Source organism: Rana temporaria, chromosome 8, assembly GCF_905171775.1.
Source record: "Rana temporaria chromosome 8, aRanTem1.1, whole genome shotgun sequence".
Lineage (NCBI taxonomy): Eukaryota > Metazoa > Chordata > Amphibia > Anura > Ranidae > Rana > Rana temporaria.
In genome coordinates, this window is record NC_053496.1 from 21,942,148 (window position 1) to 21,962,049 (window position 19,902).

The 19,902-nt window shown below is 45.4% G+C and overlaps 1 protein-coding gene across 1 annotated transcript in view; it reads right to left on the reverse strand.

The window, feature by feature from the left end:
* Positions 1-19,902, reverse strand: part of GLRX3 (glutaredoxin 3) — a 48,897-nt gene that overhangs the window by 19,034 nt on the left and 9,961 nt on the right. Inside the window, exon 3 of the mRNA XM_040361372.1 lies at positions 15,493-15,567. Within this exon, the coding sequence (XP_040217306.1) occupies positions 15,493-15,567 (75 nt within the window). The remainder of the gene's footprint in view (positions 1-15,492; positions 15,568-19,902) is intronic.

Here is a 19,902-nt window from a genome sequence, read left to right on the forward strand (position 1 = left end):
GTGAACTGGACCCCTCTGTCAGACACAATGTTGGTTGGAATTCCGTGTAGCCTTACAATCTCCCGGATGAACACCTGGGCTGTTTCCATTGCAGAAGGCGTCTTTTTCAGGGGTATGAAGTGGGCCATCTTGGAGAGGCGGTCGACCACTACAAAGATGGCTGTATGTCCTTCAGATGGGGGTAACTCGACTATAAAGTCCATGGCTATCATACTCCAGGGACGGTCAGGGACTGGTAACGGTCTTAGAAGACCCCAGGACTTGGTCCTAGCAGATTTGCTTTGGGTACAAACAACACATGACTGCACATATTCTTTGCAATCCTTCTCAAGCCTGGGCCACCAAAACATGCGCTGAATCAGGTCAAGGGTCTTGTGGACCCCGAAATGGCCAGCCAAGGGATGATCGTGACACAGGCTCAGAACTTTGGTCTGGAAACTTGCCGGTACAAAGATTTTACTGTCTTTCCAAAGTAACCCATCCCTGGGTATCAAGGACACCCCTGGTGGACTGGGCATTCCTGCTGAAACTTGCTTTAAGCTGGACATCAGATCTTTCTGGACCAGCAAAAAGTTGCCTTCGGATAGAATAGTATCCGGAACTGAGGCATCCTTTGGATCATCGAACATGCGTGAGAGAGCGTCTGGCTTGGTGTTTCTTGATCCTGGCCGATAGGTGATGTGAAATGAAAATCTGGAAAAGAATAGCGCCCACCGTGCTTGACGCGGCTTCAGGCGCTTGGCAGTTCTCAAATACTCCAGATTCTTGTGATCCGTATAAATAAGTATGGGATGTGCTGCGCCCTCTAAGAGATACCGCCACTCTTCTAGTGCGGCCTTAATGGCCAAAAGTTCACTATCCCCCACATCGTAATTTCTTTCGGCTGGGGAGAGTTTACGGGAGAAAAAAGCTATGGGATGCATGAGATCTTTGAGGCCTTGACGCTGGGAGATAACTGCCCCTACCGCTGTTTCCGAAGCATCTACCTCGAGTAGGTAAGGTAGTGCGGGATCTGGGTGGCTCAGGATGGGAGCAGAGGTAAAAAGTCCCTTCAGTGTAGAAAAGGCAGCCTGGGCCTCGGAGTTCCAGTGGAAACGGATGTTCTGCTTTGTGAGCTGAGTAATGGGGGAAATGATTGCAGAGAATCCTTTTATAAATCTCCTGTAAAAATTGGCAAAGCCAACAAAACGCTGCACCCCTTTCTTGTCTGAGGGTGCAGGCCAATCCAGAACAGCTGTTACCTTTTGTGGGTCCATCTTAAACCCCTCCGTGGAAATAACCAAGCCCAAGAACTGAATACTCTGCCGCTCGAATTCACACTTTTCTGGCTTGGCATATAACCCATGCTGACGGAGGCGGCAGAGTACCATCTTAACGTGTTTCCGGTGTTGATCCAAGGATGTGGAAAAAATCAGGATGTCATCAAGGTAAACGATTACAAAGATATCTAGCCAGTCTCTGAAGATATCGTTTACAAAGTGCTGAAAAGTGGCTGGGGCATTACACAGGCCGAAGGGCATCACCAAATACTCAAAGTGGCCGAACCTGGTACGGAAGGCCGTTTTCCATTCGTCCCCTGCACGGATACGAACTAAATTATAAGCCCCTCGAAGATCAAGTTTAGTAAAAACAGCGGTAGTTCTCAGTCTCTGGAACAGCTCGGGCACCAGGGGTAAAGGATAACGGTTCTTAACTGTCACTTTATTTAGTTCCCGGTAATCCACACAAGGACGTAAGGAGTGATCTTTTTTCTCCACAAAAAAGAGTCCGGCTCCTGCTGGAGAGGTGGATGGTCGGATGAATCCCCTCTTAAGGTTCTCGTCTACATATTCCTTTAAAACCTCTAGTTCCCGTTCGGACAGGGGGAAGATCCGCCCAAAGGGGATCTCGGCTCCAGGCAATAGCTCAATTGGGCAATCGTATGAACGGTGGGGAGGAAGAGTCTCAGCCCCCCGTTTGCTGAACACATCTAAAAACTCGTGATATGGCTTGGGTACTTGTGAGAGTAACTCTGTATCAGATTCCAGGCATAGCAGCGGGCCCGACACCTTAGGAAGTGAGGGCAAGCAATGTTCTTGACAGTAAGAGGACTGGAACTTTATTTCCCCGGTGACCCAGTTAACTTGCGGATTGTGGGCCTGGAGCCACGGTAGGCCGAGGATGACCGGGAACAGGGGAGATGCAATTGCATCGAGTTTCAGAAGTTCCTTATGACCCGTGGCCGTAACTACGGGTAAAAATGGTGTCTCCTGGGTGACCAGGCCAGATTTAATACGGGAACCATCTGCCAGAAAGATGGAGAGTCCTTGTGCCCTGTGCTGGAGTGGAATGCACTGTTGGTTGGCAAAGTTCAAATCAATAAAGCAACTACATGCTCCAGAGTCTATAATTGCAGTAGCAGGCACAGTCCTTCCTGGGAGCTGGAAAGAGATGCAAAGGGCCAGGTGAGTTGTATTGGCAGAGGGTGCTGGTTGGCTGGTAGGCGAGATGGACAAACATCTTTGGGTTTTTACAGGACATGAATGTACATAGTGGCCGGCCCCCCCACAGTACAGGCAGAGATTAAGCCGTTTCCGGCGTGAACGTTCCTCAGCAGATAATGAGGGTCTTATTAAACCGACTTGCACTGGTTCAGGAGAGATTGGCAAAGATCTAGCTGAGACAGGTCTGTTGGCAGCAGGATGTGTGGTCATGACCACACGGGGTAACATCCAGGTGGGACGAGTCTGTTTTATTTTTTCTGCACTGCGTTCCCGAAGGCGCCGATCTATCTGGATAACCAATGCCATTAGGTTCTCCAAAGAGTCTGGTATGCCAACTCGGGCCAGTTCATCCTTTAATCTTTCAGACAGGCCTAAGCGGAACTGGTGCCGTAAGGCTGCATGATTCCATTGGGTATCTGCACTCCAGCGCCTAAAGTCCATTATATAGTCCTCGACCGCTCTGCGGCCTTGCTGGAGTGCATGAAGAGCAGCTTCGGCTGTGGAAATCCGTTGGGGATCCTCATAAAGGAGCGACATGGCCTTGAAAAAGGACGACAAGGATTCCAGTGAAACATGACGTTCTTCAAGCAAATTATGTGCCCAGGACTGAGGTTCCTGCAGCAGTAATGAAATGACAAACCCCACTTTAGTAGTTTCCTGGGAGAACGTTAGGGGTTGCAGGGAGAAGTACAACTCGCATGCATTGCGAAATGCCCGAAACTTACTTCGGCCCCCGGAGAACCTCTCTGGGATGGGGACCCTTGGCTCTGGAGGCAGCATTGTTATAGAGGGTGCAGAAGTGGCTTCTGTAGGTATTCTGTTGGTAGGTGGATCCGTGGTGGTAGCCTGGTGTTGCATTTGTCCCTCTAAGCGTGCATGGCAATCCTGGAGACACTTCACCTCTAGAGAGAGATCAGAGAGGAGTTGGCAGATCTCTGTGCAAGAGGTCCCTCTTGCAGGCTCAGGCATGGCTGTCTGATACTGACACGTACCTTGGGAGTGAGCCTGACGTGCAGAGGGAGACCTCTCTTACCGTCCTGGTTCCGGGATCACTGGGGTTGAGACAGTGACCGTAGGAGCACAGTGGGGTATGAGTGCCTGCAGAGTCTCTGAGATTGGAGATGAAGTCTAATGAGAAGGGCTGAAGCGCTGTAGGTGCAGGTCAGCTGGATGCAGATCAGCGGATGCAGATCAGCGGATGCAGGTCAGCGGATGCCGATTAACTGGTTAGCAGGATGCTGGTCAGCGGGATGCAGGTCAGCGGATGCAGGTCTGCGGACGCAGGTCACTGGATGCAGGTGCGCCTGAGAGCAACATGCACATGCAGGTGCAGGCGACAGCAGGAGAGGAGTCAGACAGGCCAGGTCATACACGGAAGATCAGTAAAGACAAAAGCAGCAGGCAAGGAATGGTCAGATTTCAGGCTGGATTCGGCAACAGAGGATCTTGCAGACAGGTAAACAGAGCAGGTCAGGACTGGAGATAGCAGCGGAGTCAGAAAGCCAGGTCAGAATGATGCAGGTTCAGGATCAGGTCTCTGGATAAGATGCAGATCAGACAGCAAGGACACAGTGCTGCTGAGGGGTTTAAATAAGGCAGCCTGTTGCCAATCATTGGAATCAGTCTGCACTGTTAACCCTTAGGTGGCAGATCCCTGACACACTCCCTAGGACAAACTTAACCCCCTATTCCTCACCCCATAGTGTTTAACCCCTTCCCTGCCAGTGTCATTTACACAGTAAATCAGTGCATTTTTATAGCACTGATCGCTGTATAAAGGTGAATGGTCCTGAAATAGCGTCAAGTGTCCGACATAATGTCGAAGTCACGAAAAAAAAAAATGCTGTTCACCGCCATTACTGACAAAAAATGCCATAAAAACTATCCCCTATTTTGTAGATGCTATAACTTTTGCGCAAACCAATCAATAAACGCTCATTGTGATTTTTTTTTACCAAAAATATGTAGAAGAATACATATCGGCCTAAACTGAGAAAGAAATTATTGGCGTAAAATGAAGAAGGGATGGCCGCACTCCAAACCAAACAGGTTGTCTTTATTTAAACGAACAGCAAAAACATACCAGATCACAGCAACAGAAACAGGAGGATAACCGACGTTTCGCACTGACTTAGTGCTTATTCATGGCTTATATATTTTTGGGGGGATATTTATTATAGGAAAAAGTAAAAAATATTGCTTTTTTTTCAAAATTATCTGTCTTTTTGGTTTATAGCACAAAAAAACGAAAAAACTAAAAAAAGGTGATGAAATACCACCAAAAGAAAGCTCGATTTGTGGAAAAAAAAAAAAGACGAAAATTTTGTTTGGGAGCCACATCGCACGACCGCGCAATTGTCAGTTACAGCGACGCAGTGCCGAATCGCATAAAGTGCTCTGGTAAGGAAGGGGGTAAATTCTTCCGGGGCTGAAGTGGTTAATGAAACCTTGTCCTAGGTTAGGGTTAGGGTCAAAGCTCACAGTCAGATAAAATAAATGGTCAATTACGGCGTAATTTGGAGCATGCGCACTGGGATATGTCCACGGACGGCGCATGCGCCGTTCTTAAAAAACGTCAATCACGTCGGGTCACGATTCATTTGCATAAAACACGCCCACCTCTTCACAATTTGAATTAGGCGCGCTTAGGCCAGCACATTTACACTACGCCGCCGTAACTTAGGACGCAAGTGCTTTGTGAATACAGCACTTGCCGCTCTAACTTACAGCGGCGTAGCGTAAATAGGATACGCTACGCCGGGTCAAACATACGCCGCCATACGTGAATCAAGCTATATATATATATATATATATATATATATATATATATATATATATATATATATATATATATATATATATATATATATATATATATATATATATATATATATATATATAGATATATAGAGAGAGAGAGAGAGAGAGAGAGAGAGAGAGATATACAGTGAGGAAAATAAGTATTTGAACACCCTGCTATTTTGCAAGTTCTCCCACTTGGAAATCATGGAGGGGTCTGAAATTGTTATCGTAGGTGCATGTCCACTGTGAGAGACATAATCAAAAACAAAAATCCAGAAATCACAATGTATGATTTTTTTTAAACTATTTATTTGTATGATACAGCTGCAAATAAGTATTTGAACACCTGAGAAAAACAATGTTAATATTTGGTACAGTAGCCTTTGTTTGCAATTACAGAGGTCAAACGTTTCTTGTAGTTTTTCACCAGGTTTGCACACACTGGAGGAGGGATTTTGGCCCACTCCTCCACACAGATCTTCTCTAGATCAGTCAGGTTTCTGGGCTGTCGCTGAGAAACACGGAGTTTGAGCTCCCTCCAAAGATTCTCTATTGGGTTTAGGTCTGGAGACTGGCTAGGCCACGCCAGAACCTTGATATGCTTCTTACAGAGCCACTCCTTGGTTATCCTGGCTGTGTGCTTCGGGTCATTGTCATGTTGGAAGACCCAGCCTTGACCCATCTTCAAATCTCTAACTGAGGGAAGGAGGTTGTTGCCCAAAATCTCGCAATACATGGCCCCGGTCATCCTCTCCTTAATACAGTGCAGTCGCCCTGTCCCATGTGCAGAAAAACACCCCCAAAGCATGATGCTACCACCCCCATGCTTCACAGTAGGGATGGTGTTCTTGGGATGGTACTCATCATTCTTCTTCCTCCAAACACGGTTAGTGGAATTATGACCAAAAAAGTTCTATTTTGGTCTCATCTGACCACATGACTTTCTCCCATGACTCCTCTGGATCATCCAAATGGTCATTGGCAAACTTAAGACGGGCCTTGACATGTGCTGGTTTAAGCAGGGGAACCTTCCGTGCCATGCATGATTTCAAACCATGACGTCTTAGTGTATTACCAACAGTAACCTTGGAAACGGTGGTCCCAGCTCTTTTCAGGTCATTGACCAGCTCCTCCCGTGTAGTCCTGGGCTGATTTCTCACCTTTCTTAGGATCATTGAGACCCCACGAGGTGAGATTTTGCATGGAGCCCCAGTCCGAGGGAGATTGACAGTCATGTTTAGCTTCTTCCATTTTCTAATGATTTCTCCAACAGTGGACCTTTTTTCACCAAGCTGCTTGGCAATTTCCCTGTAGCCCTTTCCAGCCTTGTGGAGGTGTACAATTTTGTCTCTAGTGTCTTTGGACAGCTCTTTGGTCTTGGCCATGTTAGTAGTTGGATTCTTACTGATTGTATGGGGTGGACAGGTGTCTTTATGCAGCTAATGACCTCAAACAGGTGCATCTAATTTAGGATAATAAATGGAGTGGAGGTGGACATTTTAAAGGCAGACTAACAGGTCTTTGAGGGTCAGAATTCTAGCTGATAGACAGGTGTTCAAATACTTATTTGCAGCTGTATCATACAAATAAATAGTTTAAAAAAAATCATACATTGTGATTTCTGGATTTTTGTTTTTGATTATGTCTCTCACAGTGGACATGCACATACGATGACAATTTCAGACCCCTCCATGATTTCCAAGTGGGAGAACTTGCAAAACAGCAGGGTGTTCAAATACTTATTTTCCTCACTGTATATATTTACATACACATACATACATACACACACACACACACACACACAGCCTTGAAAAAGTTCATACCGCTTGAAATACAATTTTCCACAATTTATATTACAACCAAAAACGTAAATGTATTTTATTGGGATTTTATGTGATAGACCAACACAAAGTGGCACGTAATTGTGAAGTGGAAGGACAATGATAAATGGTTTTCAATTTTTTTACAAATAAATATGTGAAAAGTGTGGTGTGTATTTGTATTCAGTCCCTTTTCTCTGATACCCCTAACTAAAATCTACTGCAACCAATTGCCTTCAGAAGACACCTAATTAGTAAATAGAGTCCACCTGTGTGTAATTGAATCTAGGTATAAATACAGCTGTTCTGTGAAGTCCTCAGAGGTTTGTTAGAGAACCTTAGTGTACAAACCACATCATGAAGGCCAAGGAACACATCCAGACAGGTCAGAGATAAAGTTGTGGAGAAGTTTAAAGCAGGGTTAGGTTATAAAAAATATCCCAAGTTTTGATCTCACAGAGCTCCGTTCAATCCATCATCCCAAAATGGAAAGAGTATGGCACAACTGCAAACCTACCAAGACATGGCCGTCCACCTAAACTGACCGGGCCGGGCAAGGAGAGCATTCATCAGAGAAGCAGCCAAGAGGCCCATGGTAACTCTGGAGGAGCTACAGAGATCCACAGCTCAGGTGGGAGAATCTGTCCACAGGACAACTATTAGTCGTGCTCTCCACAAATCTGCCCTTTATGGAAGAGTGACAAGAAGAAAGACATTGGTGAAAGAAATCCATAAAAATTTCTGTTTGCAGTTTGTGAGAAGCCATGTGGGGGACACAGCAAACATGTGGAAGAAGGTGCTCTGGTCAGATGAGACAAAAATTTAACCTTTTGGTCTAAAAGCAAAACGCTATGTGTGGTGGAAAACTAACACTGCACATCACCCTGAACACACCATCCCCACTGTGAAACATGGTGGTGGCAGCATCATGTTGTGGGGATGCTTTCCTTCAGCAAGGATAGGGCAAGCTGGTCAGAGTTGATGGGAAGATGGATGGAGACAAATACAGGGCAATCTTAGAAGAAAACCTGTTAGAGTCTGCATAAGACTTGAGACTGGGGCAGAGGTTCACCTTCCAGCAGGACAACGACCCTAAACATACAGCCAGAGCTACAATGGAATGGTTTAGAGCAAAGCAAATTCATGGGTTAAAATAGTCCAGACCCAAATCCAATTGCGAATTTACAGCAAATTTACACTGTTATACAAGCTGTACACTCACTACTTTACATTGTAGCAAAGTGTCATTTCTTCAGTGTTGTCACATGAAAAGATAGAATAAAATATTTACAAAAATGTGAGGGGTGTACTCACTTTTGTAAGATGCTGTATTTTGCAAAGAAGAATGGGAAAAAAAATTCCCTCTCTAGATGTGCAAAGCTGGTAGAGACATCCCCAAAAAGACTTGCAGCTGTAATTGCAGTGAAAGGCGGTTCTACAAAGTATTGACTCTGGGGGGCGCCATACAAATGTACTCCACATATTTATTTGTAATAAAAAAATGTGAAAACTTTTTATCATTTTCCTTCCACTTTTACAATTATGTGCCACTTTGTGTTGGTCTAGCACAAGGATCCTCAAGCTACGGCCCTCCAGCTGTTGCAGAACTACACATCCCGTGAGGCATTGTAAAACTCTGACATTCGCAGACATGACTAGGCATGATGGGAATTGTAGTTCCTGAACAACTGGAGGGCCGTAGTTTGAATACATTTACGTTTTTGGTTGTAACATGACAATGTGGAAAATGTCAAGGGGTATGAATACTTTTTCAAGGCAGTGTGTGCGTGTATTACGGTATATATATATATATATATATATATATATATATATATATATATATATATATATATATACATACATACATACATACATATATATATATATACATACATACATACACATACCGTATTTATCGGCGTATTCTTGCGCACTTTTTTGCCCTGAAAATCAGGGCAAAATCGCCCGCGCCGAGTTTTGAATACTGCGCCGACATATACCGAGCGCAGTACACTCGGGTATAGTCGGGCAGTCTCGGCTCATTCCGCGCTCACGTCCTGGACGTACAGGATGTCAGCGCGGGTAGCCGAGCATTGCCGACAATACACAAGTGTACTGCGCTCTGTATATGTCGGCGCAGTATTCAAACTCGGCACGGGAAACGAGCGGCGAGGACGCCGGACCCGTCGAAGAGGACACCCGAAGCCGCAGAAGGACACCCGAAGCTGCAGAAGGACGCCGGACCCGCCGAAGAGGACACCCGCAAGGCCGCCGGACCCGACAAGGCCGCCGATGGACGCCGCGCAAGACACCAAAACTTTAAGTACAAAAAAAAAAACTTTTTCCCCAGAGGATTTGGGTCAACTTTGGTGGTGCGCGCTATACGCGGGAGCGCGTTATACCGCAATAAATACGTATATATATATATGTGTGTGTGTGTGTGTGTGTGTGTGTGTGTGTGTGTGTGTGTAGCATTGCCCTCTTCCAGGCATCCTTGTATAGACCACCAAACACTGGAACAGAACAAATAGAAGGGGGGAGTCAATGAACTGGAACACTCAACAGGGATCTCTACTTCCCGTCAGCGATTCCCACCAGCCGCACGTCTCCAAGGGTCTTGTATCGCTGCCATTTCATGGAGGTGCTTTTAATTGCTAATTAGCGAACGAGAAAATAAAATGTAAACAACTGATATCCAAAGCTTGTTAGGTGTATGATGTTCAAACGCCTATTAATATATGGACTGATCACACTCATTACTTTCCATAAATCATTATAATGGGTGCAAATAAAAGTAAGGAAAAGAAACAATTGTAACTGTAAAAGCAAGAAGATAAAGAAGCATACAATGCCAAGTGAGAAAAGGTAATATACAAAAATGACCACTAGAGGGGGATATAACCCCAATAAACACAGGATAGACAAGCTGTACAGTTATGGCGATTTCTGCTGCGAACAATACACGGAAACATTCCACAAAAAGCAGAAAATGAAAAAATAAATCATGGAAAATACTTTTGTTTTAGTCGTATTTTCCAACAACTTGTGTCATTACCTTTGCAGTATCTAAGAATCACACGATATGCAAACATTAAAGCCTTTAGGCTCCATGCACACGGGGCTTCAAAAAACGCCAATTCCCTTGGCAGAAAAAAAACAACGCTCACACTTTTTGTTCACATGTTTAGGACGTGTTTTTTTTTCTGCAAGAAAGCTGCAATAACCGCTTGCCGCCCGCTGCCCACAGATATACATCTGCAGCATGGCATGGGCAGGCAAAAGGACGTACCTGTACGTCCCCTCTAAGAAGCGTTTGTTGTGGGGATCTTCGTGAGCACGCCCGCGGGTCCCGCAGACTCCATCTCCACAGGCATACCCGCGATCATCTCACGGAGACATTTCAGTGTAAACACAACATCTCCCCATTCTGCCTAGTGACACTGTCACTGATCGTGTTCATTGTCATCGGGAACAACGATCAGTGACGTGTCACAGCAAGCCACGCCCCCCTACAGTAAGAATCACTCCTTAGGGAACACTTAACCCCTACAGCGCCACCTAGTGGTTAACCCCTTCACTGCCAGTGTCATTTTCACAGAAACAGTGCATTTTTATAGCACTGATGGCTGTAAAAATTACAATGGTGCCAAAAGCGTCTGCCATAATGTCGCAGTCTCTATAAAAAAATAAAATAAAAATATATCACAGATTGCCGCTATTACTAGTAAAAAAAAAAATATTAATAAAAATGCTATAAAACTATCCCCTATTTTGTAGACGCTAAAACTTTTGTGCAAACCAATCAAACGCTTATTGCAATTGTTTTTATCAAAAATATGTAGAAGAATGCGTATCGGCCTAAACTGAGGGAAAAAAAAAACTTTTTTTTGGGGGGGGGGGGGGGGGGGGGGGAGGGGATAATTATTGCAAAAAGTAAAAAATATTGAATTTTTTTTCAAATTATCGCTTTTTTTGTATATATCGCAAAAAATAAAAACCGCAGAGGGGATCAAATACCACCATAAGAAAGCTCTATTTGTGGGGAAAAAAAGGACGCCAATTTTGTTTGGGAGCCACGTCGCACCACCGCGCAATTGTCAGTTAAAGCGACACAGTGCCGAATCTCAAAAAAGTGGCCTGGTCATTTAGCAACAAAATGGTCCGGGGCTTAAGTGGTTAAACGTCGAGCTTAAATTATGCCTGTAAATAGTCTTAGGAGAACATTGAGCTGCTTCTACAGGAAGAATGCTAAACTGCTATAGTAGCAGCGATTTTTAATCCCAGTGTGCTTGGAGCCTTAAAGTAAACATAAACCCTAACAAACTTCTCTTATTTAGTCTCTTAGGCCCAGATTCACAGCGGAGATACGACGGAGTATCTCAGATACGCCGTCATATCTCTCAGAGTATCTATGCGACTGATTCATAGAATCAGTCGCATAGATATCCCTAAGATCCGACAGGTGTAATTGTTTTACACTGTCGGATCTTAGGATGCAATACCGCGGCCGCCGCTGGGGGGAGTTTGCGTCGTAAACCAGCGTCGGGTATGCAAATTTGGAGTTACGGCGATCCACGATGGATTTTTGCGTTCGCTACGTCGCCGCTAGTCTAGTTTCCCGTCGCAAAGTTAGTCGTCGTTTTTGGTGCCTTAACTTTACACAGCAATCGTATTGCTGTATAAAGTATGGCCGTCGTTCCCGCGTAGAAATTTAAAAATTAACGTCGTTTGCGTAAGCCGTCCGGGAATACGGAATTATGCTACACGCGTCGCCGTTAGAAAAAATTACGTCACTGCGCGCAAAGCACGGCGGGAAATTCTAAACGGAGCATGCACAGTAGGTCCGGCGCGGGAGCGCGCCTAATTTAAATGGCACACGCCCATTTAAATTACGCAGGCTTACGCCGGAGGCCGCCGGCGTAGGTTTTCATTGTAAGTGCTCTGTGAATCAGGCACTTGCGATGAAAACTTGCGGCGGTGTAACGTATCTACGATACGTTACGCCGCCGCAATTCTACCTGAATCTGGCCCTTAGTTCATACTGCTGGGATTCGAGAACCCAAGCAAATCCAGTACGGGTTCCCGCATCACATGTCACCCGCCGGTGGTTCACGCTGACCTATGAGAACCGCTGCAGGGATCAATAGAAAGTTAATGACACCCCCAGATCGGTTTGCATATCGCAGTGCGAACTGTCAATTCGGACAGGAATCGGATCGCGTTGGTGTGCACATGACGGCCGGCAGGAGCCCTATTATCCTGGGAGAATGTCATATGAAGTCCTCACGGGATCGGGCAACATTCGGGTGCGATCTGTCACACAGCCGATGACAGATCACAGTACCAGCCCACTGCTGGTACCATGTGATCGCTGTTGGCCAATCACAGCAGATCACATGAGAATTGTACACAATGAATGACTTTGATTCATGCCATTCATTGTGTACAGGGGGTACCCGAGTTACGAACCCGTTAGGGACTTTCCTCCTGTTTGTAGATCGGAAATGTTCGTAAGTCTGTCGCGCATGCGCAGACCGGCAATTACGGACATTTCCGATGTTGTTCATGCCGCTCTGCGCATGCGCGGCCAATTACAGACATTTCCCGAGGCTAAGTCCTAGCTGACGTCAACGGAGGATCTCGGCCCCTCCCTCTGCAGTGCTCGGAGCAGGGAAGGAGAGCTCCGGCGGGTCACGTGAGCGCCCAGCGGCGCTGTATATTACACAAACCCACACTGCACATTATATAAATCTGTAACAGAGTGGATTACAGGATCTCTCTCTGGACATTACAACCACTTTAAATGCTCCTCTCCCAAATGCAGAAGAATCGCTTTCAGGAGAAGAGCGTTTCGGTTAAAAAAAAAAAAAAAAACCTTGTAAAAAGCGTCCCAAGTGTGCATGAATTCTAGGCGTGTTTAGCATTTCAACATCCAGAATAAAAATTATTATTCTGGCCAATGAAACGAATTAACGGCCAATTGCTTGACTCTGCTAAAAAGGCAGGAAAACGCAGTATACACGTTTACCAGATTCCAGCATTTTTCTGCTGCCAAGAGAAAGACTTCAAGGAAGCGTCCGCTGTGCAGGAACCCTTTTTCAACGCAGCCGCATTGCAATGTAGTGGTGGTGTCACAAAACCCACTGCACCGAAAAACGTACTGGTGCAATGGCGCGTCTTGTGAAGATTGTTCCATCTTTTCTTCCATTTCCCCTACCGCCATCTTTCGAGCGCAGGAGCAGTTTTTACTTTGTGTACTGAAATAAAACGTACTGCATGTGATGCTGTGGTGTGAACTGACACCAGAGGAAGCAAGGCCTTTTGTTTTGTCTATGCGGTGCGTGTTGAAAATGGCTCCCAGCGCAGCGCGACCGCATCGGCTGAAAATGAGCCTTGAAGGTTCTTCTAGTGCAGGGGAAGGCAATCTAGGCCCCTTCAGCTGTTGCAGAACTACAAGGTCCCATCATGCCTCTGGGATTCATTTCATCTGCCAGCCTTGCAATGCCTCATGGGAAATGTAGTTCCACAACAGCTGGAGGGGCTACTGGGTGCCTAACCCTGTTCTAGGTTAGAGCTGCACGATTCTGGCTAAAATGAGAATCACAATTTTTTTTGCTTAGAAGATAGATCACGATTATTGCAGCGCAACATCATCTTTCACATAAAAATAAAAAATTGGGCTAACTTTTTTTTGTATTATTATTATTCATTGAAGTTTATTCTGTCCCAAAAAAATTGCATTTCAAAGACCGCTGGGCAAATACCGTGTGACATAAAATATTGCAGCAATTTCCATTTTATTCCCTAGGGTCTCTGCTAAAATATATATAATGTTTGGGGGTTCCTAGTAATTTTCTAGCAACAAATATTGATTTTAACTTAAGAAAACAAGTGTCAGAAAAAGATTTGGATTTTAAGGCCCCTTTCACACGGTCCGACCGTTCAGGTCCGCCTGTCAGTTTTGTCGGCGGACCTGAACGGCCGCTTCATACATCTCTATGGAGCGCCGGATGTCAGCGGAGTCATGTCCGCCGACACCCGACCCGCTAAAAATCAGGCAGATGGCGATACGTCGTTTTCATCGGATCTCTCCATAGGAGACAGCGGCGCTGGACAAGCCCCTCCCCGCTCAGTGAGCAGACAGGGACCTGTCATCTGGCGGACCGCTGAAAACGGATCTGTCCCCATGTGAAAGGGGCCTAAGTGGTTAAACATCCTGCATTTACACACAGAAGTTTGATCTAAGAAGGAAGCTTTAGTTACAATGTTTCATGTTAAAAACTTGGCAGACTGATTTTTTCTTTACACACACACACACACACACACACACAAAAGTTTATCCCTTTGATCTAAGAAGGAAGCATTGGTTACAATGTTTCCTGTGAAGAACTTGGCAGACTGCCTGATATTTTCCTATGACAGCTGAGTGAGCAGATAAATTCTCTCCACTTGTTATATGAAAGAAATCGGCAAACTCTGCATTGGAGATCGTCAGGAGGGGTGAATCGAGATCACGATTTTATTAATGATTAATTGTGCAGCTCTATTCTAGGGTGATATGAACAATCGTGGTTCTTCGTATATTTATAAAATATAACCAGCACTCTATACTTTACACAATAATAAATATACTCTTCATTGCTGTCTTGCCCAAAAAGACAGTGGTCTCCAAACTGCGGCCCGGGGGCCAGATGTGGCCCTTTGCTTGCCTTTATCAGGCCCTTGGGACACTAATCCTCCCACTGATACAAGGAACTATTTCTTCTGCACCAACAATGGGGCACCAGTCCTCCCGCCACCACCAACCAGGGGGCACCAGTCCTCCCGCCACCACCAACCAGGGGGCACCAGTCCTCCCGCCACCACCAACCAGGGGGCACCAGTCTTCCCGCTAACACCAACCAGGGGGCACCAGTCCTCCCGCTAACACCAACCAGGGGGCACCAGTCCTCCCGCTAACACCAACCAGGGGGCACCAGTCCTCCCGCTAACACCAACCAGGGGGCACCAGTCCTCCCGCCACCACCAACCATGGGGCACCAGTCCTCCCGCTAACACCAACCATGGGGCACCAGTCCTCCCGCTAACTCCAACGATGGGGCACCAGTCCTCCCGCTAACTCCAACGATGGGGCACCAGTCCTCCCGCTAACTCCAACGATGGGGCACCAGTCCTCCCACTAACTCCAACGATGGGGCACCAGTCCTCCCACTAATGGGGCATTCTTTACTCTCATTGATGACCAAGGGAGTTTCTACTTCCACTGGCCACAGTCCAGCCCCCTCAAGGTCCGAAGGACAGTAAACCATCTCTTTGTTCAGAAAATTTGGAGACCCCTCTGCTCAAGGAGAACGAAATAACACACTACACAAATTATTCCGTCTTACCTTGAAAAACAAGAAGGTTGGTACGGAGGTTATCTCGTGCTTCTCCGACACCTCAGGAACGGCTTCTGCTTCAAGCTTCAAATAAAAAATAAAAAAATGAAAAAAATTAAATAACATAAAAAAGGTAGCAATTTTATTTTCATGTCCCTTTTTATGGCGCGCGTTTAGAAAAGCCTCGCAGGGATAGTCGGGATACTTAAAAAAAGGGAGTCGAATGCAAAAAGTTTGTGAGGCATTTGCATTTAAATGAGGCTCGCCAGGCCGCCCCTGTCACCCACTGAGCTTGCACTATGACAAAACAGGTTCAAGGGTTCTTATTTTGTTGCACATTGCCGGTGATGCCCCCAGGCGGCAAATAAAAAAAAAATATATATATATATATATATATTTCTCCTTTTGGTGCACTAGTGACCTAGTAAATTTTCAATCATATGCAGCTACTACTATATTGAAATCCATAAATCACTGACCCCAGTTATGTCATGATTACACTGCTTATTTTCTGCCCAAAGCAATTCTAGCTGTTTGCTCTATTGACTAATTCTGAGAGGCAGTACATCAAGGCTGACATTTGCAGCTCTCTGCAAATTATGAAGCAAAAAAAATATAGAAAGGGGGGGGGGGAAAGGAGTATTTCTTCAATAAGCTATTGATGTCTAGTAAATTTTAAGCTTAACCCTTGGCGCTACAACGCCGCTTCCCGAGCCGAGCTCTTGTTAGAGCAGCGAGCAATAAAGCTGGGTCATTCTTAAAGACAAATGGCAGCGTGCGATGGAAGATTAGTTCCGACGGTCAATATACACAAGGAAAGAGCGCAAAATCTGATGAGAATACTCAGATTTTGTGGTCGAGCGGCGGGATTTAGTTACCGGAAGAAAGAGACTTTCTAACGAGACTCTGCAGACGACAATTATCAATGATTGTTTTCCCATTCAGAATTTTTTTTAATTTTTTATTAACCACTTAAGCCCCGGACCATTTGGCAGCTAAATGCCCAGGCCAGGTTTTGCAATTCGGCACTGCGTCGCTTTAACAGACAATTGCGCGATCCTGCGACGTGGCTCCCAAACAAAAATTGACGTCCTTTTTTCCCACAAATAGAGCTTTCTTTTGGTGGTATTTGATCACCTCTGCGGTTTTTATTTTTTGTGCTATAAACAAAAATAGATCAACAACTTTGAAAAAAAATGCAATATTTTTAACTTTTTGCTATAAATATCCCCCAAAAACAAATATAATTTTTTTTTTCCTCAGTTTAGGCCGAAACTTATTCTTCTACCTATTTTTGTTAAAAAAAAAAAAAAAATCACAATAAGCGTTTATCGATTGGTTTGCGCAAAATTTATAGCGTTTACAAAATAGGGGATAGTTTTATTGCATTTGTTTTTTTTTACTACTAATGGCGGCGATCGGAGATTGTTTTCGTGACTGCGACATTATAGCGGACACTTCGGACAATTTTGACACATTTTTGGGACCATTGTCATTTTCACAGCAAAAAATGCATTTAAAAATTGCATTGTTTATTGTGAAAATGACAGTTGCAGTTTGGGAGTTAACCACAGGGGGCGCTGAGGGAGTTGTGTTGCACCTAGTAGGACTGAGGTTATCGATCGAGTCTCCTATAAAAGGGATGACACGATCGATGCAGCCGCCACAGTGAAGCACGGGGAAGCCGTGTTTACATACGGCTCTCCCCGTTCTTCAGCTCCGGGGAGCGATCGCGAGGGGGCGGCTAGAAACGAATAGCCGATCGGACCCACGACCCGCGGAAAGGCAGCGACGTGCGGGCACGTCGTTCTGCCTGTCCGTGCCATTTTGCCGACGTATATGTACATGCGGCAGTCGTTAAGTGTTTAAAGTTGCGACTTTGTTCTTTGACCGATGTGACAGGTCGAAATTAATTCTCAAACTTTCACACGGCCAAGAAGTTCTTAGATTCTAAGCTCTAAAGGAGCAGGGCACTCAGATTCCTACTGTATTAACCACTTAAGGACCGCCTAACGCCGATATACGTCGGCAAAATGGCACGGCTGGGCACAGGCACGTAGCCCTTTAAGTGCCCAGCCGTGGGTCGCGCTAGCGACCCGGTCCGAAGCTCCGTGACCGTGCCCGCGGGACTTGCGGACACGATCGCCGCCGGTGTCCCGCGATCGGGTCACAGGAGCTGAAGAATGGTGAGAGGCGAGTGGAAACACACCTTCCTCGTTCTTCTCTGTGGCTTGTCACTGATCGTCTGTTCCCTGATATAGGGAACTACGATCAGTGACGTCACACGTCCAGCCCCGCCCCCCTACAGTAAGACCCCTTTCACATTGAGGCGTTTTTCATGCGGTACAGCGCTAAAAATAGCGCTGCTATACCGCATGAAAAAATCATGCCCTGCAGGCTTCAATGTGAAAGCCCGAAGGCTTTCACACTGAAGCGGTGCGGTAGCAGGACCTCTCCAAAAGTCCTGCTAGCCGCATCTTTGGAGCGGTATAGGAGCGGGGTGTTTACCGCTCCTATACCGCGCCTTCCTATTGAAATCAATGGGAAACCGCGGTAATTAACCCTTTTTCGGCCGCTAGCGGGGGTTTAAAACCTCACCGCTAGCGCCCGAATATCGCGGTAAATACGACAGTATAGCGCACTAAAAATAGCGCGGCTATGCCGTCACCGCACCTCCGCTGCGCAATGTGAAAGCAGCCTTAGAATCACTCCCTTAGGCAGGGCCGATCCGCCCTATAGGCTCACTATGCAAGCCGCTTAGGGCCCCCACAAAGCAGCGAAGGGCCCCCCCAAATTACTAGAGGCCTCGCCTGGTGAGAAGTCATTTTCGCCACCTTACCCAGCTTCTCAACTCGCTGGCTGCATGGGAGAAGAGGTAAGAAGTCAGCACCCCCTCTTCTCAATCAATTTAATGTAAGATGTCATTCCGACAGCAGAAAACCCCCTCCCCCCGGTTCTCAACTTTATTAATGTGACATGTCACTGTGGCCAACGCCCCCCCCGCTTCTCATTTTTAATGTGCCACGTCATCTTGCTTAGGGCCCCCAGGGAGGTCAGGATGGGCACTGCCCTTAGGGCACACTTAACCCATTAGCGCCCCCTAGTGGTTAACCCCTTCACTGCTTTTGTCATTTTCACAGTAATCAGTGTATTTTTATAGCACTTTTCGCTGTGAAAATTACAATGGTCCCAAAAATGTGTCAAAAGTGTCCGATGTGTCCGCCATAATGTCGCAGTCACAAAAAAAAAAAAGAAGGATAGCCACCATTACTAGTAAAAAAAAATATATATTAATAAAAAATGCCATAAAACTATCCCCTATTTTGTAAACGCTATAACTTTTGCGCAAACCAATCAATAAACACTTATTGTGATTTTTTTTACCAAAAATATGTAGAAGAATACGTATCGGCCTAAACTGAGAAAAAAATGTTTTTATATATTTGTTGGGGATATTTATTATAGCAAAAAGTAAAAAATATAGTTTTTTTTTCAAAATTTACACTTTTTTTGTTTATAGTGCAAAAAATAAAAACCGCAGAGGTGATCAAATACCATCAAAAGAAAGCTCTATTTGTGGGGAAAAAAGGGACATCAATTTTGTTTGGGAGCCACGTCGCAAGACCGCGCAATTGTCAGTTAAAGCGACGCAGTGCCGATCGCAAAAAGGGGCAAGGTCCTTAACCTGCACATTGGTCTGGTCTTAAGTGGTTTAAACAGTACAGGGATATCTGCCATTTGTCCGGGCGCTGCTGTAAATTGGTGCCCAGTCTCACCGACTCCTGCGGGCCCCTCCAGTACTAGTGCTGGGACCATAGACTATCAGTGACACTAAGCTGGCATCCAGCAATTAAGCCCAGAGCTGAAATAATGTACAGATTGCTCCATAGAAGTGTGCAAAGGCGAATGTAAACACAGCACTTACATATCGTGTTACATCAGGAATATAATGACATCACGGCACTTCCTGTCAACACAGAGGTTCAGGCTGAGCTTTTGCAGCTCTAACCAGCCTCTCTGTGAAGCAGGAGATGTATGTCTACTTATTTATTTTAGGTATTTATATAGCGCCATCAATTTACGTAGCGCTTCACTGCTATAGTGATCTATTGCTGGCCGATTTTAGATGTGACTACTGCATGGGGGGGGGGGGGGGGGGCTGAATCTGGTCTCTACTTACCAGATCCAGATCCCCAATGAAGAAAAAAAATAAAAAATAAAAAAAAAAGTTATATATTTAAACGCTATACAACATAAAAAATATTATATACAAATGTTAATTTAAATAAAGCACAATGTCATTTGAATTTGCAGCAATTGCAAACCAGTGAAAAAGTTGCCATCAAGCCAATTTGTGCCCTCGCCCACCTGACTTAAAGGGGTTGTAAAGGTAATTTTTTTTTTCCCCTGAATAGCTTC